At 60.1% G+C, this 22,608-nt stretch overlaps 11 protein-coding genes across 11 annotated transcripts; 4 read left to right on the forward strand and 7 right to left on the reverse strand.

Moving 5' to 3' along the window:
• Positions 1–1,822: 1,822 nt before the first annotated feature.
• D7B24_003659 (uncharacterized protein) lies at positions 1,823–2,278 on the forward strand (the record flags this gene model as incomplete). Its single annotated transcript, XM_028637846.1, has 2 exons — positions 1,823–2,020; positions 2,120–2,278. The coding sequence occupies 2 exons, from the start codon at positions 1,823–1,825 to the stop codon at positions 2,276–2,278; spliced, it is 357 nt and encodes a 118-aa protein (XP_028490608.1).
• Positions 2,279–2,827: 549 nt separating this feature from the next.
• PRP5 (pre-mRNA processing RNA-helicase) lies at positions 2,828–6,544 on the reverse strand (the record flags this gene model as incomplete). Its single annotated transcript, XM_028637847.1, has 2 exons — positions 2,828–5,529; positions 5,587–6,544. The coding sequence occupies 2 exons, from the start codon at positions 6,542–6,544 to the stop codon at positions 2,828–2,830; spliced, it is 3,660 nt and encodes a 1,219-aa protein (XP_028490609.1).
• A 506-nt stretch (positions 6,545–7,050) lies between these two features.
• Positions 7,051–7,952, forward strand: D7B24_003661 (uncharacterized protein; the record flags this gene model as incomplete). Its single annotated transcript, XM_028637848.1, has 2 exons — positions 7,051–7,119; positions 7,176–7,952. 2 exons carry the CDS (start codon positions 7,051–7,053, stop codon positions 7,950–7,952), a joined length of 846 nt encoding a protein of 281 aa, XP_028490610.1.
• Positions 7,953–8,705: 753 nt separating this feature from the next.
• Positions 8,706–9,906, reverse strand: D7B24_003662 (uncharacterized protein; the record flags this gene model as incomplete). Its single annotated transcript, XM_028637849.1, has 4 exons — positions 8,706–9,023; positions 9,087–9,211; positions 9,273–9,700; positions 9,761–9,906. 4 exons carry the CDS (start codon positions 9,904–9,906, stop codon positions 8,706–8,708), a joined length of 1,017 nt encoding a protein of 338 aa, XP_028490611.1.
• Positions 9,907–12,373: 2,467 nt separating this feature from the next.
• Positions 12,374–12,904, reverse strand: D7B24_003663 (uncharacterized protein; the record flags this gene model as incomplete). The annotated part of the gene is made up of 3 exons (XM_028637850.1): positions 12,374–12,448; positions 12,546–12,555; positions 12,654–12,904. 3 exons carry the CDS (start codon positions 12,902–12,904, stop codon positions 12,374–12,376), a joined length of 336 nt encoding a protein of 111 aa, XP_028490612.1.
• Positions 12,905–13,727: 823 nt separating this feature from the next.
• Positions 13,728–15,447, reverse strand: D7B24_003664 (uncharacterized protein; the record flags this gene model as incomplete). Its single annotated transcript, XM_028637851.1, has 4 exons — positions 13,728–13,814; positions 13,874–13,947; positions 14,035–15,354; positions 15,420–15,447. 4 exons carry the CDS (start codon positions 15,445–15,447, stop codon positions 13,728–13,730), a joined length of 1,509 nt encoding a protein of 502 aa, XP_028490613.1.
• Positions 15,448–16,191: 744 nt separating this feature from the next.
• D7B24_003665 (uncharacterized protein) lies at positions 16,192–17,016 on the forward strand (the record flags this gene model as incomplete). The annotated part of the gene is made up of 1 exon (XM_028637852.1): positions 16,192–17,016. The coding sequence occupies one exon, from the start codon at positions 16,192–16,194 to the stop codon at positions 17,014–17,016; it is 825 nt and encodes a 274-aa protein (XP_028490614.1).
• Positions 17,017–17,817: 801 nt separating this feature from the next.
• On the reverse strand, positions 17,818–18,594 carry D7B24_003666 (uncharacterized protein; the record flags this gene model as incomplete). Its single annotated transcript, XM_028637853.1, has 1 exon — positions 17,818–18,594. The coding sequence occupies one exon, from the start codon at positions 18,592–18,594 to the stop codon at positions 17,818–17,820; it is 777 nt and encodes a 258-aa protein (XP_028490615.1).
• Positions 18,595–19,708: 1,114 nt separating this feature from the next.
• Positions 19,709–21,187, forward strand: D7B24_003667 (uncharacterized protein; the record flags this gene model as incomplete). Its single annotated transcript, XM_028637854.1, has 1 exon — positions 19,709–21,187. One exon carries the CDS (start codon positions 19,709–19,711, stop codon positions 21,185–21,187), a length of 1,479 nt encoding a protein of 492 aa, XP_028490616.1.
• A 127-nt stretch (positions 21,188–21,314) lies between these two features.
• D7B24_003668 (uncharacterized protein) lies at positions 21,315–21,671 on the reverse strand (the record flags this gene model as incomplete). The annotated part of the gene is made up of 1 exon (XM_028637855.1): positions 21,315–21,671. The coding sequence occupies one exon, from the start codon at positions 21,669–21,671 to the stop codon at positions 21,315–21,317; it is 357 nt and encodes a 118-aa protein (XP_028490617.1).
• A 196-nt stretch (positions 21,672–21,867) lies between these two features.
• Positions 21,868–22,486, reverse strand: D7B24_003669 (uncharacterized protein; the record flags this gene model as incomplete). Its single annotated transcript, XM_028637856.1, has 3 exons — positions 21,868–22,060; positions 22,139–22,190; positions 22,273–22,486. 3 exons carry the CDS (start codon positions 22,484–22,486, stop codon positions 21,868–21,870), a joined length of 459 nt encoding a protein of 152 aa, XP_028490618.1.
• Between the last annotated feature and the right edge of the window lie 122 nt (positions 22,487–22,608).

A 22,608-nucleotide genomic window follows, 5' to 3' on the forward strand; every position in this document is an offset into this window, starting at 1 on the left:
GTGCTCCGTTGGAAGCGACAACGCAGTGCGGTGGACAGGCAAGTGGCTGATGAGCGCCTGCCGTTGCCTTTGCGTGGGTAGGCGTGGGCGCGGACGCGGGTGTGGGCGCGGAGGGCCTGCCAAGAAGAGAGGTCAGTGAGAACCCGGATGGCTTGCGCGATGAGAAGAGAGGCGGGGCTAACGAGTTGAAGTTGCAGTAGGACCCCTGTCGACGTAATGCCGTGCAATGTAGTGGGTACCTCCGAGTGGGAGCTTGCCGTGCGTGTGCAACAAGTACCCAGGACACGGAATTGTCGAGAGAAAATCAACGACTTGACTTCGGGGCTAGGGTGCCAACTCAGATGCTAAGGCCTTATGAGGGACCAGCAGAGGGGCCAGCAGAGGGACCAGCAGCAAAGTGCTCAGAGGAGTAGGGCGGCGAATGAGTGGGCTCGTAACCATGGGACTCGACGTCGCCGGTTCAAAGATCTCTCTAGCCGAGACTGCAGGCTGCGGCAAGTAGGTATTGCCTGCAGGTTCGGGTCTTCGGGAGAGCGCGAGGTGGTAGGCCAGGAACAAAAGTGTCCGAAACGTGGGCGGGTGTCTTGGGAGGAAGAAGTGCTTTTTGCTGTCAACGTGCTGTCGAATGTTTGTTCCGGGGGCCCCAAGGTTGCCTGTCTTTGATGCCAGAAACGCTCCGGGTTGGTGAGAAGGACGCGCTCCCTTTATGTCCTCTGCGTCCATGGATTCGGAGCTCGACATCACTTGGACAAGCAAGCTCCGAAAGCCCACCCAAACAAAGGTCACACCGTTCCGCCTCCGTCAAATGTCTGCCCCAATATCTCGAGAGAGACGCAGATGAAAGTCAATGAGTGCAGCCCCCAACCCACCGACAAAAGTTTAGCCCGAAGATGGCGCTGCGCATAAAGCCTGGTGGCTGCAACGCCCCTGAAAGTTGGTTCGCCCGTTCAGGTACGAGGATGCCATTGCCCTATGATCAATGGGAAATTCACACTTTGTAGGCGCTTTGGAGGGGTGGGGAGGGGTCGATGTAGAACCTGGCAGCCAGAGGCATGAGGAGTGCGGTGTCTAGGTGGGTAAGGTATGTGTGTGTAAATCGAAGGCCCGCAGTCGCTGGCGATGTATCTTTCTGAGGGAAATTGTCAAAGTACTTCAGAGGCAAACAAAGTACTTGAGACGCAAAGTGAACACCTTGCAGGCTGCTTGTGGCAGAGGGCTGGTATGGGGTCATGCGTGAACCGAGAGATGCTGCTGCTGTCAGTCCAGCGAGCACACGACTGTCGGAATCATTTTTTGGGTGCATCTATCATATCGTGCCTGCCTATGATGCTTATCGGTCAGCGACTGCCAGATCGAGCCTGCCTTAGTAACGACCCCTCCTTCAGTGGCACGCATGGCAGGGACCAACCAGGCTGGTTGGTGGCCCGTGCCTGCACAACCCCCCCAATTGTCACCACCCATTCGTGGCCAAGGAAGGAGGCTTAGGAGGTCGTTCTTGGCAGCTTCGCCGGAACTTGCGCGTCCCCTCCAAGTGGCTGATTGCGGGCGATGTCCTCGGTTCGTAGAGCCTTGCTATTTCACATGGCGCTTTCTGACCACAACTTCATCCCATCTTTACTCAACCGCCACTCCCATTCGTACACTAACTATCAATTGCGACTTGCTGCTGGCGATTTGCGACCACAGTGACATCACGCCTGCGACTGCAAACTAACAAGCACCTCTCACGATACCCTCAACCCTCAACCCTCAACCTCGCTCAGCCTCGTCAACCACCAGATCCCCCTCACGCACCGAAAAGACCCCTCTCCACCCGACCACGATGGGATCCGTCTGCGGCAAAGAGAAGCCTGAAAACTTCGCTTCTCCCGGTCGACCTCTCGGCACCGCACCTCCCCAGCGCCAGACCGCCCCGGTCCCCAAGGTCGGCGGCCCGCCGCGCACCCTCGGCGGCGGCGGCCCCGAAGCCTCCACCGCCGGTCGCGATGACCAGCGCCAGCGCGCCGCCGAGGCAGCCGAGGTGCGTACACACATAACATATCCCACCCCATCTTACAAGCGGCCCCGCCGAATTGAACGAGACACTGACAGACGGGGGACTCTTCCCCTCCTACAATAGGCCCGTGCCAAAGCCGCCAGCAAACCAACGGGCAAGCTCGGCGCGCAGCTCAACGCCCAGAAGAAACAGACGCGCAATGATACCCTCAACCAGCTTAGCGCCGAGGAGAGGCAGCATCGGGCTGCGGACGCGGCGACCGTGGCGCGAGACTACAACTGAGGATTCGCGAGGTGAGGGTAGGCTTCCCTGGTGACTCGGGCGTATATGACTGGGCATTTCGATTCTTTTTCTTCTGCATTTGCGAAGTGTGCTTGCTTGGCGTCGGCGGTTTATGGACAAGAGCGCCTTGGGCAGGAAGCGGCCTCTTTGTCCTGTTGTGGCATTTACGAAGCGGTGATCTTGGTTTTTATTTCTCTCCTCCATCCCCTCATGGACGTGGGACCCCCCCATTTACACCTTGGAAGCGTAGTATTGCTCCTGTATATGCAAGGATTGCTAACATCAATCGGGATCTGTGAGTGAATGCTGTGCAGCTTGGACAGGATGACTGGCGGCTCTGTGCTTCATGGGCCGTCACGACGCCTAAAGGCTGGAGCATTTGCAACCTCCACCCACTGTCAACGTTGGACTGTTGTCGCCGTGGCACTGCGTCACTGGAAAATGCACTCATCGCACATGAATAACCTGTTGCATTGTGTTATTGCCGGTCTGGTATCCCGTAAAACGCCCTCCAAGAAAAAAGCGCCACACAGTAACAAGTCCTGGCTTTTACACAACGTTGTAGCGTCCCGACGCTGGTGCACGACGGTCCGCAGTATCCGCCGCCACCGCGCCCTCGCTGAGCAGTCTGGTAAGCTCGGTCATGGCCGCACCGACTACGACTTCCGTGTCGCCCTCGACGAGAATGTACAGCTTCGGGTCGGCGCCCGCCGGCACGTCCTTACCTGCCGGGTAAAAGGTGCCCTTGGTCGTGATGGACACGCCCGTTGCCTCGAGAATCTTGGCGACGTTGGTCCTGTTCGTGACGGCCCACCTCGCCTTTTGCGGGAAATCGTTGATCTCGAGCGTGGCGTGGTACGCGCCGGCGTCGGGGCCCTTGTTGTCGATGGGCTGGCCGGAGCGCAGCTGGCCCGCCTTGCCGAGGCGCTGGTTGATGGCGCTGATGGCCGCGCTGACCTTGTCGAGGGGCTTGCCGCCGGGGCCCGTGGCCTGCGCCGACTCCTTGTCCTTGGCGTCGCCGTCGGGCTTCGCCGTGCTTCGCGCCATGATGGCAGACGTGGCCGCCTGGATCATCGACACGGCCGGCTTCTCCTCTTCCTTCTCCTTGACCGCCGGCTTTTCCTCCTTTTCGTCGTCGTCGTCGCCCTCGGCCTTGTGCGTCTTGCGCTCGCGCAACCGCGCCGCCTCACGCTCCGCGTCGAGTCGGTCGAGGCCCTTGCCGCCAAAGCCGGAAGTGTCTTTGGCCTTGCCAGCCTTGACCTTGTCGCGGTGGGCCTTGCGCATCTCGTTGAGCCGTTCTGGCACCGGCTGGCCGCTCTGCTCGAGGGCCTTGGCGATGCCGGGGGCGCAGTTCTCCTGCTCACTGGTGATGTATGTGACTGCCGTTCCCTTGTTCCCTGCGCGACCGGTACGCCCAGCACGGTGGACATAGTCCTCGAGATGATTGGGGGCATCGTAGTTGACGACCAGCTTCAGCTGCTTCACGTCCAGACCTCTTGCGGCGACAGACGTCGCGATGAGAATGGGGACAATGCCCTTCTTGAAGTCGGAAATGGTCGAGTCTCGGTCCACTTGGTCCTTGCCGCCGTGGATAGACATGCACGGGTAGCCCTTGGTCATGAGCTCCTTGAGCAGGTCATCTGCCTTTTCTTGGCGTTCAACAAAGATGAGACTCCTAGCGTCCTCGTCTTCCTCGTAAAGTTCGCCGAGAAGACCAAGCAGATGGAAGAACTTGTCGCCCTCATCGAGCACTTCGACCTTTTGCGTAATCTCAGGGGCAACGACACTGCGACCGCCAACCGTGACCTCCACCGGCGACTTGAGGACCTTTTTGGTCAGAGAATCGATGATCCTTGGCATTGTCGCGGAGAACAAGATGGTCTGGCGATCGGGGCGCATGTTGGCAAAAATCTTCATGACCTGAGGTTCGAAACCCATGTCAAACATTCGATCCGCTTCGTCGAGGACGACATAGGACACACGGCGCAAATTGGTCACTCGCCCCTGGTTCGCACCAAGCAGGTCGATCATGCGTCCCGGCGTGCAGACGACAATTTCCGCACCGCGCTTGAGGTCAGCAATTTGGTCCTTGATGGGCGCGCCGCCGTAGGCGCAAACGGCACGCATGCCCATGGGTTTGAGGAACGGTTTGCAGTCGCGGTGGATTTGCACTGCCAACTCGCGCGTCGGCGTCATGATGAGCCCGATGGGACCATCGTCACCCCTGATGGGCTTCTGATCCTTGATGTGCCGGAACATGGGGAGCAGGAAAGCCATGGTCTTTCCGGAACCCGTCTTCGCGACGCCAATGACGTCCCGTCCCGACATGAGACATGGCAAGGCCTGCATCTGGATAGACGTGGGTCGTTCATAGCCCAGATCGGCCAAGATGTCCAGAGTCTGCCGTGTCAAGCCGCATTGCGCCCATTTCTGGACAGGCTTGGGAACGTCGTTTCCAGACACCTTGATACCGTCTAGCTCGAGGCGCAGATCGTTAGTCTCCGCTTCTGTGAGGGCGCTCAGTTCTGCGGGTTCAGTCCAGAAGTTCTTGCGAACCGGCTCAAACTCAATCTTGCTGTAGTCGACGATAGGGATCTCCTTCTTCCTGCGCTTGACGGCCAGAGGGTTCTTCGCGTTGGGATCCTCGTCCCTGTACGCAAAGTCGTCATCGCTGTAGTAAGCTTCTGGTTCAGGAGCGGTCTTGGTCTTTGCCCTGGGCGCCGGCCTCGATCCTGTCTCTTGCAGGTCTGCCATGAAAGCGTCGAGCGGATCGGCGTCATCGTCTTCTTCTTCTTCTTCGTCAACCTTCATGACTTCTTGAGGCTCCTCACGCACCGGCTCCGGCTGCACCTCCTCAACGACTGGTGCGGAAGGCTCAGTGCCGGTAGCGTCAACTTCCATCTCATCGCCGTCAGCTTTTTCCTCCGTGGTGCCGTTCGTTTCTGGTGCCTCGTCTGTATCGACCTTCATCTCTCGCTCACGCCTCTCGTGCGCCGCTCTGGCCGCTGCTGCGGCCTCTTCCTCGTTCTCGGCGAAGATGTCGCCGTCCGAATCGCCATCGTCACCCTCGTCTTGGTCAGCGTAGGGGGTATCGTCGGCTTCGAGCGGGAGAGCAGGCAGTTTGGTCAGCTTTCTCTTGGTGTCATCTTCCTCATCGAGGACGAGCTTTCGCTTGGCCTGGGGTTTCTCATTGCTGGATTTGCTAAACCCGAACGTGCTAATATTACCGCGGTTTGCCGGGAGTGCGAATGCTGTTCCATGGCTGTCAGTGGGTTTCATGGACGAGGGTGTACGATGCGAATGCATACCTTTGGAGTCCTGCTTCACTGGAGCTGCCGTCTTGCTGACTTGGGCGTCAAAGGCGCCCAGGACGCCGTTAGCAGTACCGTGTTTGTGAGACGACGCCGCTGACTTCTTGGCGATGGCTTTTGGATCAAACTTGCCAGCATAGGGGGCAGGCGACGCCGGCCCGGACATGGTTTGCGACGTGGGCGAGGCCGCCGAGGGCGACGCGACGGCGGGGGACGCAACGGTTGGAGAGGCGACCGACTTTTGGTCCATCTCGGCGAGGAGGTTCCTAGTCTGACTCGGATTAACCTCAGTCTCCTTCTTGGTCTCTCTGCTCTTCTTCCACGCCTCGAGGCGCGCCAGGCGCTCGGCCTTCTTGTCGGCTTCCGACTGCGCGGGCGCAGCAGCGACAGGCTTGGGCTTCGCAGTCTCACGGCCGGCTGCACCGGCAGAGGAAGGGCCAGCGGCACCTCGTGGGCGGCTGCCGTCACGTCTGTTGCGAGGCTGCGACTCGACGGTACCCTCCCGACGCCCGCGGTTGCGGTCCCGCGAGTCGTCGCGGCGTGGGCGATAGTCCCTGTCCCTGTCGCCATCCCTGTATCTTCGTCTGTCGGCGGAGCGATCGCGCTCGCGCTCGCGGTCGGGGTACCTCTCGCGCGACCGCCGCTGTCGACGTCGGCCGTCGTCTCGATCTACGGAGCGGTCTCTGCGGCGGTAGGCATCGCGGTCGTCGCGTGGGCGGCGGTCACTGTCGCGGTCGCGGTATCGGCGCTGCTCGTGGGTCCTGTCAGAAAAGTCCTCATCGCGGTGGCCGCGGTGTGTTCTCACGTCGGCAGGGCTCCGGGTGCGGTCGCGACGGCGGTAGTCGCGCCCGTCATCGCGGCGGTGGCTTTCGCGTCGATCATCCTCTTTGCGACGTCTCGAGCTGTGATGGCTTCCTGCAGGCGATGGTGAGCGCGAGTCCCTGGTCCGAGCCATGATGTGGTTCTCGAGGCTCAGCGAGACAGGTGGTGAGAGCTACTTCGGAGGCTTCTTCTCGGTAAGGGGGGGTTGCATAGGAGTTGCCGATCGTGGGCGCGGTGGCCGTTGCGTTGAGTGATACTAGTTAGCAACCCTCTGATGAAAGTGATACCGGTGCGACCGGTGATGGATGCCGAGGGGAGTGATGGCGGCGAACTTGTACGATTGTGAAGGTGGAGAGGAGTGATGGAAGCCTCCGAGTAGAGTCCTCACCTGTGACGTTTGGTTTCTGGTGGAGCCTTGCCTGAATTTTGGGAGACCATCCGAAGTGGCTGGAGAGTGAGTGGGTGGGGCGCAACTTTCCTACCTGCTGTGGCGCAACTTTCACACTCGACTTCATGTCAACGACCGTCTCACACGACAACGTTGCGCGGAACAACACCTTGTCGATGTATCATTTCAACATCCGAGTCTCATTCAGAACATAAATCCAGGGCCATCCTGACGCAAAGGACCCCTTCGAAATGGCGTTGCTGGTCGGATACAGCAGCGATGAGGACGATGAAGAGAATAACGAGGTCGAGGCCGTCAAGGTAAGTCCTCTCCATGAATGCCCCCCGTCAACAACAGCGTCTCACAATCTCACCAGGCCGAACCCGCCAACGCTTCCTCCAAACCCACAGAACCAGAGCCAACCCCTTCATCCTCATTACCACCACAACCACAAGCCCCAGCCCCCGAGGAACCGCCCATCGGTCCTATCCAGCAACACTCCGTGCCCCTAGGCCCCTCCCTCCCCGACGCAGACGCGCCCTCGTACCTCCCAGAGCCCTCCCACCCTCCCTCTTCGCCCTCGGCGCCGCAGCACGCCGCCACAGCCCGCCCAGTCTCCCCGCACACCGCCTCGCGCGCCCTGCTCCGCGACCTCACGCTGCCACCGACGCCAAACCTCGACATACCGCCCTCGCCGCCAGGCTCCCCGCCCCCCGCCCTGACGGCCAAGACGCAGCAGTTCCTCGACCTCAAGAGCAAGGGCGTCCACTTCAACGCCAAGCTCACGGCCTCGGCCGCGCTGCGCAACCCGGCCCTCATGGACAAGCTGCTCGGCTTTGTCGGGCTCGGGCACGACGACGACCCGCGCGCCCAGTACGCCACGACGCTGTCGGCCGGCGCGTGGGATCCTGCGGGGGCCGCTGCCGACGGCGACGGCGATGGCGGCCAAGGCCGTGGGTTTCCCGACTGGGCTTTCCGGGGCCCGCTGCGGTTGAGTCAGGAGAGGGTGAGGAAGGAGAGGGAGGCGGAGAGGAGCGCGGGGAAGCGGACGGGGGTCGATTTCGTCGCAGCGAGCAGTGGTGGGGGCACGCCGGGGAGCGGGAGTGAGGCGGGGGGGTTGAGGGGTAGCAAGAGGAAAGCTGGGGCTTGGTAAAAGGATGGCGTGTGGGGAGAATGGGGGAGATCCCGAGGATCGAATGTCGTGTGCAGTAGGATATACCGGGACTAGGGTCACAGGATGAGGCATCCGGTGTCCCTTTTCACATGTGACATGCCGAGGACGTTGATAGCGTGCGGGACGAGCATCTACGGATCATGGCATGCGCAACGCATCAACGGCTTCACGGAGCGACTTGTTGTCTCATACAACCCCGTCAAGCTGATGTGATAATGATGCGGTGGGTAGCTTCAGGGAAGGGTGGAAATTGGGAGAGCTCGCCAGAATTTTGACTTCTTGCTTGACGGTGCGCACTGCTCCAGTTGCACCCGCGGTGCTCGGAACCAAAGCGCGGCCGAGGTGCGCCGCGACCAACAACTGATGATCAGCGCGCACTGCGTCAGGGTGTCGTAGTCGACCGGATCTGGCTGACCAACGTGACACGCTAACGGGCAGCCGAAAGTCGTTAGCAATCCCAAGCCTATCCGGGCCATGTAGCCATGTCTCGCCGACAATCCCGGAATTCTGGTTGCCCGTCTGGGGTAACACTGACAACCCTAGGTTCGCACAGTCCAACACTTTGTCACAGTCCATCTCATCACCAAGCAAAGAGCGAATGGGTTGTAAATGGTGGTACAGCCACGAGTCAATTTCTTCTTCTGGTATCATAGTCCCACACATGCAAGGTTTCCTCCTCATTAATAAACAGACATATGCACACTTTCTACTACAGGCAGATGATTGAATGATTTAGCACTCAAAGGTGAGACCAACGTCCCTCTCAAAGGCCGTCGCCAACTCAATGGGGACGGTGAGGTTGGAGGCGCTGAGAGCGTTGCCAAAGTAGGCAAGGTCCTCGCCGTTGTTGAAAACGTCACGGCCACCAAGCTGGAAGTCGACGATACCGGTGTCGCACGAAGGCTCGGAGCTCATGGCGCGGACGACGGGGGCGGTGCTGATGTTGGCGCGCATGCTGACGTTGTTGATACCGGGGTAGAGGAAGAGGTCGTCAAGGAAGGCGGTACCAATGCTGGACGAGTTGTAGTAGGTGTGGAAGGAGGCGTTGCCCTAAAGATGATGTTAGGAGGTGCCTTCTCCTGGAGCCAAGAAAAGCACGTCGAAAAGACTTACAATCTCAATGGTGAAGACGGAGGGGTTAGGAACGTCAACCCAGCCGAAGAAGTTGTCGCCGTTGTCGTCGTGGGTAATGTTGACGCGGTTCGAGGTGACGGCAAGACCCTTGAAGTGGTTCAGGCCTACGTTCTGTCAGTATTTTTCTCCGATCCCGGAAAATCAGCAGGGCCAGGCGTAACGTACCAGTGAGCTCCATGGTCTTCTTGAAGGTGACGCCGTACTTCCTGGAGATGCCGTTGACCTTGACGTGGGTCTTGCCCTCAACGGTGACGCGGAGGGTCTCGTTGCCGAGCAGCCAGGTGTTGAAGGTGGTGAAGGCATCCATGTCGGGAATCGTGACCTCCTGGGTGGTGTTGACGGTCTGGATCTTGACGGACTCGGTCTCGGGGAAATCGAGGTGGACAAAGGGGATGTGCGACTCAATGTCCTCGAGGTACATGACGGCGGCGAAGGGGGCAATCTTGGCCTTGACACCGCCCTTGGAGCGGATGGTCGAGTTGATGGCCATGTTGAACTTGTCCTCCTCGGTCTTGGTGACAATGATGCCATCAACAGTGAGCTCAGCGTGGTCCAGCTTGCTCTGGGCGATCTTGGGAATGGCCACGAAGATGCTGTGGCAGGGTCAGCAATGGAGCTAAGCGAGGCGCGGCAGAACAGGTAGCCCGTCTTACATCAAGCAGACGGCGAGGACAACAATGGCGATGAAGGCCAGGAGGTAAATCCACCAGAACTTGGCGCAGTGTCGCATGCACGACTTGCGCTTGCCACGCTTCTCAATGGGCTGCTCATGCTGAGCCATCTGAACCTTGTCCGACATTGTGTGTGAGTTTCGACGATGAGACAGTGGGCCTGGGTGTGTATGTGTGTGTGAGTATGTGCTGACGTTGTCGTGAATATTGATACAGCAGGACTCGCGTCTCTTACTCGCAGATGGAAGCCCCAGTGAAGGAAAAACGGACGACAAGGGAGGAAGGGGAAGAACGAGACGAGAGGGGGTGGGACCTTGGGGGACTTTAATATCTAGATGGCAACAACAGGATGGGTATGCACTGCGAGGAGATTTCAGAGATCCATCCGGGGTAGGACGGGGATGCGTCTGGGGCGCCTGGCTGGATTTGTGTTGTATGGGCCTGCTTGCCTACCAAATCAGAAGAAAAGAAAGGCACGAGCTTCTTGTTGTCAGGCCTCTGGTACGTTCCTTCACTGTAAGGGTACAACGTAGCAGGTGAAAGTGCAAGGGCCGCGTTGGTAGTGCGTAGTAGCTTTGTGATCGCCACATGCTCCTGGGCTTCTGTGAAGTGGAATGGGGGGGGGAGACAAGCACGACACATGCCTAGTTCTTTTTTTCGCCTACTTTTTTTCGTCTGGTGTCTCGTGTCTTAGCTGGCGTCCGCTGTCCCGACTATACCAGCGCGCGCCAACACACGGTCGAAAAGGAGCGACAGGAGGAGGCGCCTGGCCCCATTCTGCCCGTGTCGTTCGCACTCATCTTCGCATTGGGCAAGGTCGTCGACCAACTGCCATCCACTCACGAGACAGGGCCGGGAATGGGTTTCCCGATTGGGCAGCACACCGAACCTGCTCGACACCATCTTCAAGCAATCCCCCCGCATTATTGCCTGCGCAAAGGGCCAGGGTGGCAGGGAACGTCCGCCGAGACCCCTGTCACTTTACAGACGGCGCAGACGATGCAGGGGGGGCCAGTTGCGCACAGAAGCTGTCTGTCAGTGCTGGCTGTATTGACTAAGTAGTCCCTCGGCATCTCGTGAAGAAGCACATGATAATTTTGCATGCCGACAGATGTCTGTGGCGTTCCTTTGACGCTGCTCTGTTGATCCCAAGTTTAGACATTGTGTCGGTGAGGGGGTGGTTGTCCGTCAGATGGGAGGAAGGAGGGGCAACACAACGGCAAGATGGTCGCCCTCAACAATGGCCCGGCCAGACTGCCCAGACTGGGGACTGTGGACACAATGGTTCCTTTCTTGTTGGGTTGAAGGGCCCATCCAGAGTCCACTCGACCGTGTGCATGGATAGTAATGTGTCCTGGGTAAAGCGGATTCTGATCCCGAAGAGCGCAGAACCGAAGAGGATCGTGGGTCTCACGATGGAGTCGCAATGAGAAACCTGAAGGGGGGAGGACAGCAGGGGGGGGGGGCAGAAATGGGTCGGACAGGGCAAGGCACCAGATCCGGGAGACGCGAGTTGCGCACTGCGCGCGCTGCGAGTGACGGGCCAGAGGGTGGCACGAGATCTGAATGCGCGGACAGTTCGACCAGGAAGAAAGGCAGTAGGCCTGAGGGCAAATCAGGGCCAGGCGGCGGAGTTCGGAGATGAGGCATTGGACGAAATTCGAGATTGGCTACGGTTTGGATCGGGCCTATCGTGGTCTCGGAGTCTGGCCAAAGACAGGTAGAGGAGGGCCTCACGAGTAAGGTGCCTGGGCGAACCAGGTCCCTAACGTTGTGCTTAGTGCTACTGTAGTACTTGTTAGTCTAGCGGGATGGCACAGACTGGGACACGCCGGTGACGGCGCCGTGGCGGACAGTCAGAGGCAAAAATCGAAGCAGACAAGAGTAGAACGAGAGGCGCGAGAAAAGGGCAGGGGAAGGATTCGAATGGAACGATGGAAGGGCGGAACGGGTAGTGGGCTTTGCGTAGCTCCCCAACGCTGGGTGGTCCACAGGTTAGCGCATCTCGCCTCAGACAAGTCAGACAAGGGGCAGGAGAGCGCCCAGCAATTGGTCTTGCTACTTTGCATGGCACATGGGGAAGGTGCCGCACACCCGCTGCGGGGAGACCAGCCGGGAAAGAAGGCTCGACCAACGGGCAGCAGGCAATGGGCAGTAGCGACAGCAGCGACAGCAGCAGGTGTCGCCTGCACATCTTGGATCTTCTGCCCTGTACTTGGCGAAACGGGCCAGGTGCACCCTGAGTGGAGCTCCTTGTTGCTGTTAGGCCCTTCCTCCATTTACCTTAGCTGCTTACCTTAGCTACCTTATCTTCTTACAATTGGGTACCTCCACCCCCCCTTCTCCTGCCCCTCCTGCCCGCCGCCGCCCCTCTTCCCTGCTTGAGGCCCTACGCCCTGCAGCGCCCCCGAACACTCTTGCCTGCGGGTCAGAGGTTGCCCGTTGTGGTGGGTGGCATTACACATCGGCGCCTCCCATCGTGAATGCTCTCCCCCCCAACATGGGTCAAGCAGCCAATATCTCACTTCCACTTTGCTTGGCTCGACACGACCAAACTTAATCCGTCTTGCCCTGTCTTCGACATGTGACAAGTACTCAGCCTTCGCCCGCCCGTGGTTCAGCTGCTCGATCAGCCATCCTGTTCGTCTTGGCTGCCCTCGTTCTCGACCTCTGTCAACGCCAGACGAGTCAGTGATCCGTCGACACGCATCCACGAGAGCAACAACGCACGTGAAGCACGAGACCATTTACCACACCATCTTCTTACCTGATCCGATCTCGTCAACCAAATATGAAGCCACTCGTCGACTACTACTGACTGTGCTTCCTTGGGAGGCCTTTGGGCTCGCCCTCGCCTCGAATCCCTATGGCGTACCCATCGGCAGCGTTCATGCCAGCGAACCCCGACGCTTCCCCCGCGTTGATCTTGCCGGCCGCTTGCTGGCCCCCGACGCCTGGCCTGTCCTTGGCCCATTCCGCGAGTTGCGCCTTGCTCATCCCCGTGTACTTGGCCACGTCCGCCTCGGAAATTTCGCCGCCCTTCTTGCGGTCCTTGAACCGCTGGTACAGGGACTTCTTTGGCTCAGCGCCATCAATGTGGTTGTGGCTGTCGTCTCTGCCGAACATGGTTTTGTATCTCAGATGCGCCTTGGGGTGAATTGAGGTAACGTTTACAGTCTTCAAGTGGACGATCGAGTGATCTCGCGGACTCGGTGCCTGGGGAGAGAGCATGTTTATTAATATGCAGCTCCCAGTCTTAGAGTGCTGACGTTCCTGCCGTCAGCTGCGGCTGCGATCAGGTTGTGTGACGTCGGGCTGCCGCGCCTTTGAGGCACCGCCAGCGAACACAGCCTAGCGGCAACCGCGATTTAGGCGCACTACTTGGTGAGAAAAACGGTGGTGATGCTGTGAGGTGATCCTAGGCTGGGCGATCGAGACGATCTTTGCCAGAGGATTGTCTGGTGGTCAGCACTATCTTTTGTCTTGCGTCACACTCAATTGAATGAAGGCCTCAACACGCAGGATGAGGCTGGCGTGCCTGGGCTGTGTAGTCTGATGCTGTCACTGGGCTGGTTCCGAAAACTTCATCGATCGTGAGTGCTCTCAACAACGACAAACAACCTGTTAACACGGATGATTATTGGTCAACTGTTTCAGACAGTCCATTGACTCGTCGCACCTGTCCGGTATTTTGTCACACTTTTAGGGTCTGCACGGACAAGGCGAGTCAGCCTTCTTCAATCGCACGAGATCAAGGGCGTGAGGTCTATTCGGATAGATGGCTGGAGAGATGCGGCATGGAATGGGCATGGTCGCTGCCGCTGACCAAGATACGGGGCCGATACACGAACAGGCAGCGGAGGCGTGCAGACTTGGTTTCAAACTCAAGCCATGAGAGTGCCAAACGAACATGGAAAACGGCAAATGACATTTTGGTTCAATACAAGATCTAAAGCTTCGACTTTGTCCACAGGCCGCCCTTGTCGAGCCCTGGCTCGCCATCGTAGATATCCCTCTCGACCATCCGGGAGTTGATCTGAAGTGGAACGTTAGTATTGTCAAGGACATGGGCCCAAAGAAAAGGTAACTGCTCACAAATCTTGGACCGAGTTCCGCCACAGTCTTTGCGCCCAGCAGGCGCATGCACGTCTCCATCTCGGCCTGCAGGACTGTGGTGCATGTCAGCATGTATCCCCGGGCGTACGAACGTGAGGAGAAGGAAAAGAAGGGGAGTAAATGGAAGGCAAGGGGCTCACTCTCAAACGTCCGCTCGACACCGGCCTGGCCGCCGGCACCGAGACCGTAGAGCGCACCGCGGCCGATGCCGACGGCCGTGGCGCCGAGGCACAGGGCCTTGACGATGTCGGTGCCGCGCTTGATGCCGCCGTCGACCCAGACCTCAATCTGGCTGAGGACCTCGGGGCAGTACTTGCGAATCTCGAGCAACGTGTGGACGGCGGGCGGCGCCGTGTCGAGGGCGCGGCCGCCGTGGTTGGACAGGATGATGGCCTTGACCTGGGGCGCGTAGCGGGCGGCGAGGTAGGCGTCCTCGTGGGTCTGCAGGCCCTTGAGGACGATGGGCAGGTCGGTGTGGGCGGCGAGCCAGGGCAGGGTCGTCTTCCAGGTGAGGTCGGCGGCGGTGCCGAAGAAGAGCTGCTGGCCGACGCCGCCGCCGCCGGGGCGCGTCTCGGAGGCGTCCTTGGCGTTCGAGGCGGACTGGATGGCGGGGGCGTCGTCGCCGACGAAGGCCTGGCGCTCGTCAAGCTCGCGCTTGCCGGGGACGGGGGCGTCGAGGGTCAGGCAGATGTACTTGTAGCGGTCGCGCATGGCGTTGATGCGCCGCAGCATGGCCTCGCTCTTGCGGCGGTCGTTCTGGACGTAGAGCTGCCAGCCAAAAACCTGGCCGGCGGCGGCGTCGGCGACGACCTGCTCGGGGGTCATGGAGGCGTTGTTGGAGACACACTGCATGGCGCCGAAGCGGGCGGCGGCGCGGGCGATGCCGGCCTCGCCGTCGGGGTGGGCGAGGCGGGCCATGGCAGCGGGGGCGACAAAGATGGGTAGGCCGACCTTGTGGCCGAGGATGGTGGTCGAAGGGTCGCACTGCGTGCAGTCGCGGAACATGCGCGGCCGCAGCAGGATTTGGCGGTAGACGCGGTTGTTGAAGCTCTTGGACCACAGGTCGTCGCCGGCCGAGAAATAGTAGGCGTGGGCCTTGGTCGAGATACGCTTCGTCGCCGCCGCCTCAATGTCGTCGAGGTTGAGAAGCGTCTCCAGGCGGACAGGGGCGTTGGCGTCGTCAGCAGCCGACACGGCCTTGACGACAGGCGCCGCCTTGGTGATGGAGTCGGGGTTGATCCTGCCCAGCTTGGCCTCGGGCTTGAGGTTCTCCTCGAGGGTGCCGGGCGGGTGGACGGGGTCGTACTCTTCGGTGGCGTCCTTGCCGGCGAGCTTCAGGATGATCTTGGTGCCGCCGGGATGCGAGGACAAGAAGTCGGTCACATCGTAGACGTCGCCGTAGAGAACGACCCAGCAGCTCTCGGGCGTGTTGTGCTTGGCGACTGGTCGAGTTAGTCGGGCTGTTTGGGGTGCATGTCCATGATGTGATGATGTTCATGGGGGGAGAGAGCCGTCCGTCACTCACCTTCGTCGGCCTCAAAGATGGTCGCCATTATGATGTTTTCTGTTGCCCGCAAACGGTTCGATTCGATTGAATGGAGTGAGAGCAAGGTGGAAGCGTTCCCCGGGACCGGGCCTCGAGGAAAGAAGAGACGATCCGTCAATCCATTGACTCGGCGGCAATTGTCCCGTGGGGTTGTTGAGATGGGGGGCGCGAGAGAGAGAGAGGGACCGGCTGGGGAGGGTGGTTGGGGGTCAATGTGGGGGTCACAATATGGGGCCCTGGCTGGTCAAGAGCGAGTCGTTGGGCGTTCGTAGGTCATTTGCAGTGCTGCTCTGCTGATGATGGTGGTACTGCTGCTGCTGCTGCTGCTGCTGCTACTGCTGCTACAGTACATACTCCTGGCACTCCACAGTACATGTGCCTCCACTAGGTACTCTGCCTCCCCAAGGCACCCATCAGCTTATGTCAGCAGAATCCGACGTCGGACTCTGTCGGCTCAAGGCGGCAATCGACAACGAGCACCAAGGCGCCGAAGAAAAAAAGTGTGGAGCGTCATGGGCATCCAAAGCCCCCCGTCTTCGTCATTCTCGATAATGCAAGCCGAGCTCTCAGAAGCATCACAACCACGCCAACATCGCAGCCTTCTGACCCCATCCAGTATAGCCTCGTCGAGCCTCGCGTTCCCTGCAACAGATCCACGGCCATTTCTGGAAATCGATACTATCACCCTTTCAACCCACACACTCTTCTACCGCCAGGCATCCATCCTGTGCCCTCTTTCCCCTCGCCATCCATGATGCGCACACACGTCACATCCACCGCCCGCCTCTGCGCTCGGTGCCATCGACAGACTGCCTCTTCGCCTGTGGCACCAGCATGCCGCAGCATCTCGAGCACATCACTCGCCGCGCCTCGCGCCACGCTCGCCGTCCAAAGACCAACCCCGAGCCCCCAAGCGCGCTGGCTCTCCCGAACGGCGACCCTCACAAAACCCGACTCTCCCTCGACATCCTCCTCCTCCCCCTCCTCCTCCTCTTCCGCCACCGCTGCCGACGCATCCCCCTCCCAGTCCAAGATCCCGACGACCCACTACGACTTCTTCCCGCAGACCCTCCCCTCCGGCCCGCCGCCCGCGGGCCACTTCCCCATCGACCAGCGCACGCTGCGCCGCGAGTTCCTCCAGCTCCAGGCCAAGGCCCACCCCGACCTGCACCCGGCCGCCCACAAAGCCCGCGCCGAGGCCACGTCGGCGCGCATCAACGAGGCCTACAAGACGCTCTCGAACCCGCTGCTGCGCGCCCAGTACCTGCTCGCCCTGCGCGGCGCCGACGTCGCCAACGACGAGACGCTCAAGGTCGACGGCGACCCGGGCCTGCTGCTGACCGTGCTCGAGGCGCGCGAGGAGATTGAGGACGCCGCCACCGAGGCCGAGCTCGACGGCCTGCGCGCCGTCAACGACGCCCGCATCCGCGCCAGCGAGGACGTCCTCGAGGCCGCCTTTCACGGCGACGACCTCGAGGCCGCCAAGAGGGAGGCTGTGCGCCTGCGCTACTGGGTCAACATTCGGGACAGCCTCGATGCGTGGGAGAGCGGGAAGCCTGTCGTGCTGGAGCACTGAGGCTGTCCACCAAAGGCAGGAGAGCGCTACACGCGACAACAACAAAAGTTGCACCACGGTGGAAGCTTGAAACGTTGCAGGACGAACGGGACCCGGGGCGGGAGAGCTTGTAAAGAGAGCAAGAGGAGACGGCTCGGCATTTGTTTCGACAGAAGGACGGGACCGCGCGTGGTCCCGAGCAGAGCCGACGGGACGCAGTGGTGCGTCGACAATCAGGCCATTGTGGGCTGATGTGTATCATGCGCGTGCACGGTAACGAGATACCCGATATGCCACTCTGTACACCAATAGTGAAATACTAGTGGAGACAACCTTCTGCTTCTTCGTGCCTCGTTTTCTTTGCATTTGTGTCGGCCTGGTTGTGAAAGAGTGCAGGTTGCTTGCCTGTTGCACTCGGCTCTCGGGAGGGATCGCGTCTCAACAGTCACTCATTGAATGATGTTCGGAAATCACAGGAGGGTTGTCAATAGGAGCTCCTTCCACCAGTACTTTACGCTCATTTCGTACCCATCATAGAGTTAAGACCCAGCGCAAATGGTCATGTTTTTCATGTCAGATCCTCGATCTTTACCTTGAGCGCTTAGAAAAACCGTATAACTCGAGGCCAAATTCTTGTCAACATGATGCATCATACACCTCATTTACACCATCGCCTGATCACGTCCTTGCGAGCAACACGTACGAGAAGAAAAACCATCAAGAGCCCCGCTTGTTCCAGCAACACTCATGGGAAAGCTGGGCACTCAATCATGACAACCTCACCCATGACAACAGCGTAACGAGCAAAGCAGTACACCAAGCTCAGTGCTTCTTGCAAGCCTCCCTCACGGGCGGCACGTCCTGGGCCCCCCAGTGCGCGGCAAAGGGGTCATCAGCCGGGTCGAGCACGCGGTTGTACTCGGCGCCAATGGCGAGGCGGACAGCCTCATCCTCGCCCCAAATATCCGAGACGTAGGCCAGCGCAGCGTCGATGCCGGCGCTGACGCCGCTCGACGTGTAGACGTTGCCGTCAACGACCCAGCGGGCCTTGGCGATCCAGTTGGTGGCGGGCCCGAGGGCCGTCGTCTGGGCCCAGGCGCGTTTGTTGGTCGTGGCGTTGCGGCCGTCGAGGACGCCGGCGCGGGCGAGGATGCCGGCACCGGTGCAGATGGACAGGATGTGCTGGAGCGAGGGATAGACGTCGCGGACGTAGTCGATGATCTGGGTCACCTCGGCAATGTTGGCGTCACGGGTGCCGGCGCCGCCAGGGACGAAGAGCACGTCAAGGTCCTTGGGCGGGTCGGCGAGGGTGTGGGTAGGATTGACGGACTCGGACCACCGGGAGCCGACGCCCAGGTTCCAGGGGGGGTAGGTGTGGACGGGCTCGAGGGTGGGCGCGATGATGTGCAGGTTGATGCGCTGGGAGAAGGAGAGAATGTTGAATATGTCGAGGGGCCCGAAGACGTCAAGTGCCTGGAAGCCAGTGAAGAGGACCATGCCAAAGTTGACGGGGCGCGTGTCGTTGGCCGGAGCATCGCTGGCGGGGGCCGTAGCGGCGGCCATGGCGAACAGCGCCGACAGCGGAAGCGTGGGCTTCATCGTGGCGACTCAAGTTGGCTCCGTGAGCGAGTGTGGGTTGGGGATACGATCAATGTCAAGGCAGCAAATCTTTGCTCTGTGATGCTGAAGAAGGATTGAGCTCGACGAATTGTCAAGAGCACTGTGTTGTACGATTCACGAGACGAGCCCGGGAGTTGATATAGCTCCGAAGCGGATACATGGACATTCGGCTTGAACACGATTCTGCCATCCTAGATTAGCCTCACCCTGGCCTCGTGCAACATCTGGTCGACCATGTCGGGGTCGCCAATCAAGAGCCAGCGAAACTTGCTCGCAATAAGCCCTTGAACGTTCAGGTTACGGAAAAGCCACTCCGTCCCACATTATGGGGTTCACCGGGAAGAGGAGGTGACGCAGATGACATGGCCGATGCAGCAGCTTGCGTGCGTCGGTCTTCGCTAGGGAGGATCCGGCTCCTTGCTGAAGGGCGTGCCTTGGCGGGGGATTGCCCAGATTGCGCGCATACATTGCTGATCGTTGCAGAGTGGTGTCTCTCGGGAGTAGCGATGGAGGCTACCTAGGGTAGGTGAGGCTTTGGTTCTTTGAATGCAGGCAATATCTCGTCAGGTGATGTTGGCACTCTAGGGTCTGTGCCGCCGTCAGCCTGAGGTTGTATTCGAGCTCGAATCCTCTGGTATCATGGCTGCGAGGTGTCAATTTGGGTGATGGATATAGAGCACAGCCCACAAGTGAGGCGATTCTGACATTGGCCTGACGAGGCAGAGAAGCTGTCGGCGAATCCAAATGCGTGGTCCTGTAGTTGTAGGATGGAAGGTTGTCGTTCATTTTAGGTGTCTCACTCCAGGGGGCACTTCAGGGAGATAGATGCTGCTACAGTCAAGGAACCAGGATCAGAGGGGCAGCGGCAGGACCTCTTGATGCCCCGCACGCCGAAGGAGCTTCAGGCAGGTGCAGCTACCCCACACCGACCTTGGGACCTTCAACTCCTCGCTTCACATGACGACGACCCATCACGACCACACCACTTCAGCCGGCTGCAAGCCATACCGCCGCGACTGTTTCCATCTGACACGCGACACCGATACCAAGCTTCTTCGAGACGAACGAAATCAATCACATACACACCGCCATCATGGCGCCCTCGGACAAAGTTGCAGAGCAGCTCGCCGAGGCCCGCTCTGCCTCTGACCAGCCCGCCGCCTTCGAGGCTATCGTCGCCGGCATCAAGAACCTTTCTTCTCCGGCCGCGATAACAGGCGACCTCAAGGCCATCCTCGATTCCCTCTTCGACTCCTCTCTCGGCATTGTCACCACAAGAGCCCTCCTCCAGTCCTTCCTCGCCACCCTCCAAGGTCTCGAGAACCATGACATGTGGAAAGATGTCGGCGCCCATCTGCTCCACCTCTTCACAACCCAGCAGCCCTCATCCTACCTCGCCGAGACGGCCCAGATCCGTGACCTCATGGCCACGGCCCACGAGGCCAACGAAGATTTCCTAGAAGCGGCCAAGTGCCTCGCCGAGATGCCTCTCGACTCCTCCCAACGCAAAGTCTCGCCCGCCGACCGCGCCCGCGTCTGGATCCGCATCGCCCGCAACTACCTCGAGGTCGACGACACGACGGCCGCCGAGACGTACGTCAACAAGCTCAAGAACATCATGCACGACGTCGCCGACGAGAAGCCCCACGACGCCCGCGACCTCGACCTCCACTTCCGCCTCAGCCAGGCCCGCGTCTACGACGCCAAGCGCGACTTCCTCAACGCCGGCGCCCGCTACCACGACATCAGCCTGTCGCCCGCCATTGCCGAGGACGAGCGCCTGCACACCCTGAGCATGGCCGTCAAGTGCGCCATCCTCGCCCCCGCCGGCCCCATGCGCGCCCGCACCCTCGGCCGCCTCTACAAGGACGAACGCGCCGCCGCCCTCGACGAGTTCGGCATCCTCGAGAAGATTCACTTTGACCGCCTGCTGAGCCGCGGCGAGGTCGACAAGTTCGCCCAGGGCCTGCAGCCCCACCAGCTCGCCACCACGGCCGACGGCTCCACCGTCCTCGCGCGCGCCGTCGTCGAGCACAACCTCCTCGGCGCCTCGCGCCTCTACGCCAACATTGGCATCGACGCCCTCGGCGTCCTGCTCGGCCTCGACGCCGACAAGGCCGAGGAGACGACGGCCCGCATGATTGAGCAGGGCCGCCTCGTCGGCCGCATCGACCAGATGGACCGCATCATCTGGTTCGAGCGCGGCGAGGCCTCTGGCCAAAAGGGCAGCGGCCGCGCCGAGGTCGTCGTCGGCAAGGAGATGCGCCAGTGGGACGCCAACATTCAGAGCGTCGCCGAGGAGGTCGAGAACGTCACCAATGCCCTGCAGAAGGAGTTTCCCGTGAGTGCCCTGTTTGCGTGTCTGTGCTGCCGGCGGAGGAATCTAATCATCTCTTATGAAACAGGACTTTGTGGCGAAGAACCTCCTCGTGTGAAGCAGGCGAAACCATGTCAACGCATCATCATAGGGAAAATGGGCACACAGGCGTTCAGGGGGTCGGTGTTCGGCGCATCACGGACGAGGAGAACAGAAAACAAAAGCATCATGAGGCCTGGCCTGGTTCACGTCTAGACGGCCATGTGTACATGGAAAACGGGCCACGATTGAAACGACGGCACACACACACACAGCATGGCCGGGTAGCGAGTCGTTCAGAGAGAAGAAGAGGCAGGAACAGAAAAAAAAGGGCAGCAGCCGTTCAATTCAAGTCTTTCAGCCGCACAATGACATAGCCCTCGTGAATCAGGCTCGGATCCCCCGTCTCCTCCTCAAATAGCAGCTCGTCCTTGGCGTACCGCAGCATCCTCCTGGCACGCCGCGTCCCTTGGCTGCCGCCGGCACCTGTGCCTGCAGCAGCCGCCGCCGCCGCAGTCGCCTCCTCGATCATGATCTTGATGAGCGCGTCGGCGACGTGGCCGCCCATCCACTCGTAGCCGCTGGGCGTCAGGTGGACACCGTCGTCCCAGTAGAGGGTGCGTTTCGGGGGTGGCAGCGCAAAGTAGGGGATCGCCGAGGCGAGGTCAAAGGCGTAGCTTTTGGGGTCGTTGTCAGTCATCTTGCCGGGGTTTGGCAACGGTCTGCGATGGGGCAAAGGGCGGGGGGAGGAAGGGCAGCAGTTGGAAGGGCAGTCGGCAATGGGAAGTACGTTTGCCCATGGCGGACTCGGCGTAGTGGATGTAGTCAACAAAAGGCTGAGCAACGCGAGGGGCATGCTGGGGGTGAAAAAAAAAGATACAGTGATGTGAAGAAACTCACGATTTCGGGTCATCATACGCCATGATGCCCTCATTCACCGCCCGCCGCGCATCCACTACCCACCGCGCCCTGGCATGCGTCTGCGGCACCGTCAGCGCGAGGACCTTGCTCCCCTTGTCGAGCGCGATGCGATACGACTCCTTCAGATTGTCGACGATGGTCTCCGGGGCGATCTTGTACGCAATATCACTGCGCGTGTCAGCAAGCCCCTTCCCAGGTCTGATCCCCCGGGGGGCCAGACATGATGACAGATGAAATACGACGTACTTTGTGCCGCCGAGGATGAGGACCCAGTCATACGGCATCTTGGCCTCGTCCACTGTGATAAGGCGCTTCAGTCCACATGCCATTCATTCAAGATGGCTGTGCAATCACAGGCCGGGGAGATGGGAAACACTGACATTCGGCCCTCAGTCGCCTGTTGAACGCTTCTGCGGAGACAATGTCGCCCGGCATGCCATTCTCATGCACCCGGACGTCGGCGTCTGGAAACGCGGCGGCGAGCTTCGTCTCGAGGACCTCCGAGTACGGCGTGTATGAGCTCCCGAAGCCAGAGTATCCCGCCGTCAGGGAGTCGCCGAAGCAGAAGATGCGAAGGGGGCGTTTGGGTGGCATGTCTGATCTTCTGGCTTCAAGCTGAAATTGCCCCTGTCGGTGCTGCGCAATATGCTGTGTCTGGCTTACCGGCGCTGGCGGGTCGAGTGGGGGAGGAAGGCCTCGAGCCTGGGGCAGGGGGG

This window comes from Verticillium nonalfalfae (genome assembly GCF_003724135.2).
Source record: "Verticillium nonalfalfae strain VnAa140/NRRL 66861 chromosome Unknown scaffold_201, whole genome shotgun sequence".
NCBI classification, from domain to species: Eukaryota; Fungi; Ascomycota; class Sordariomycetes; order Glomerellales; family Plectosphaerellaceae; genus Verticillium; species Verticillium nonalfalfae.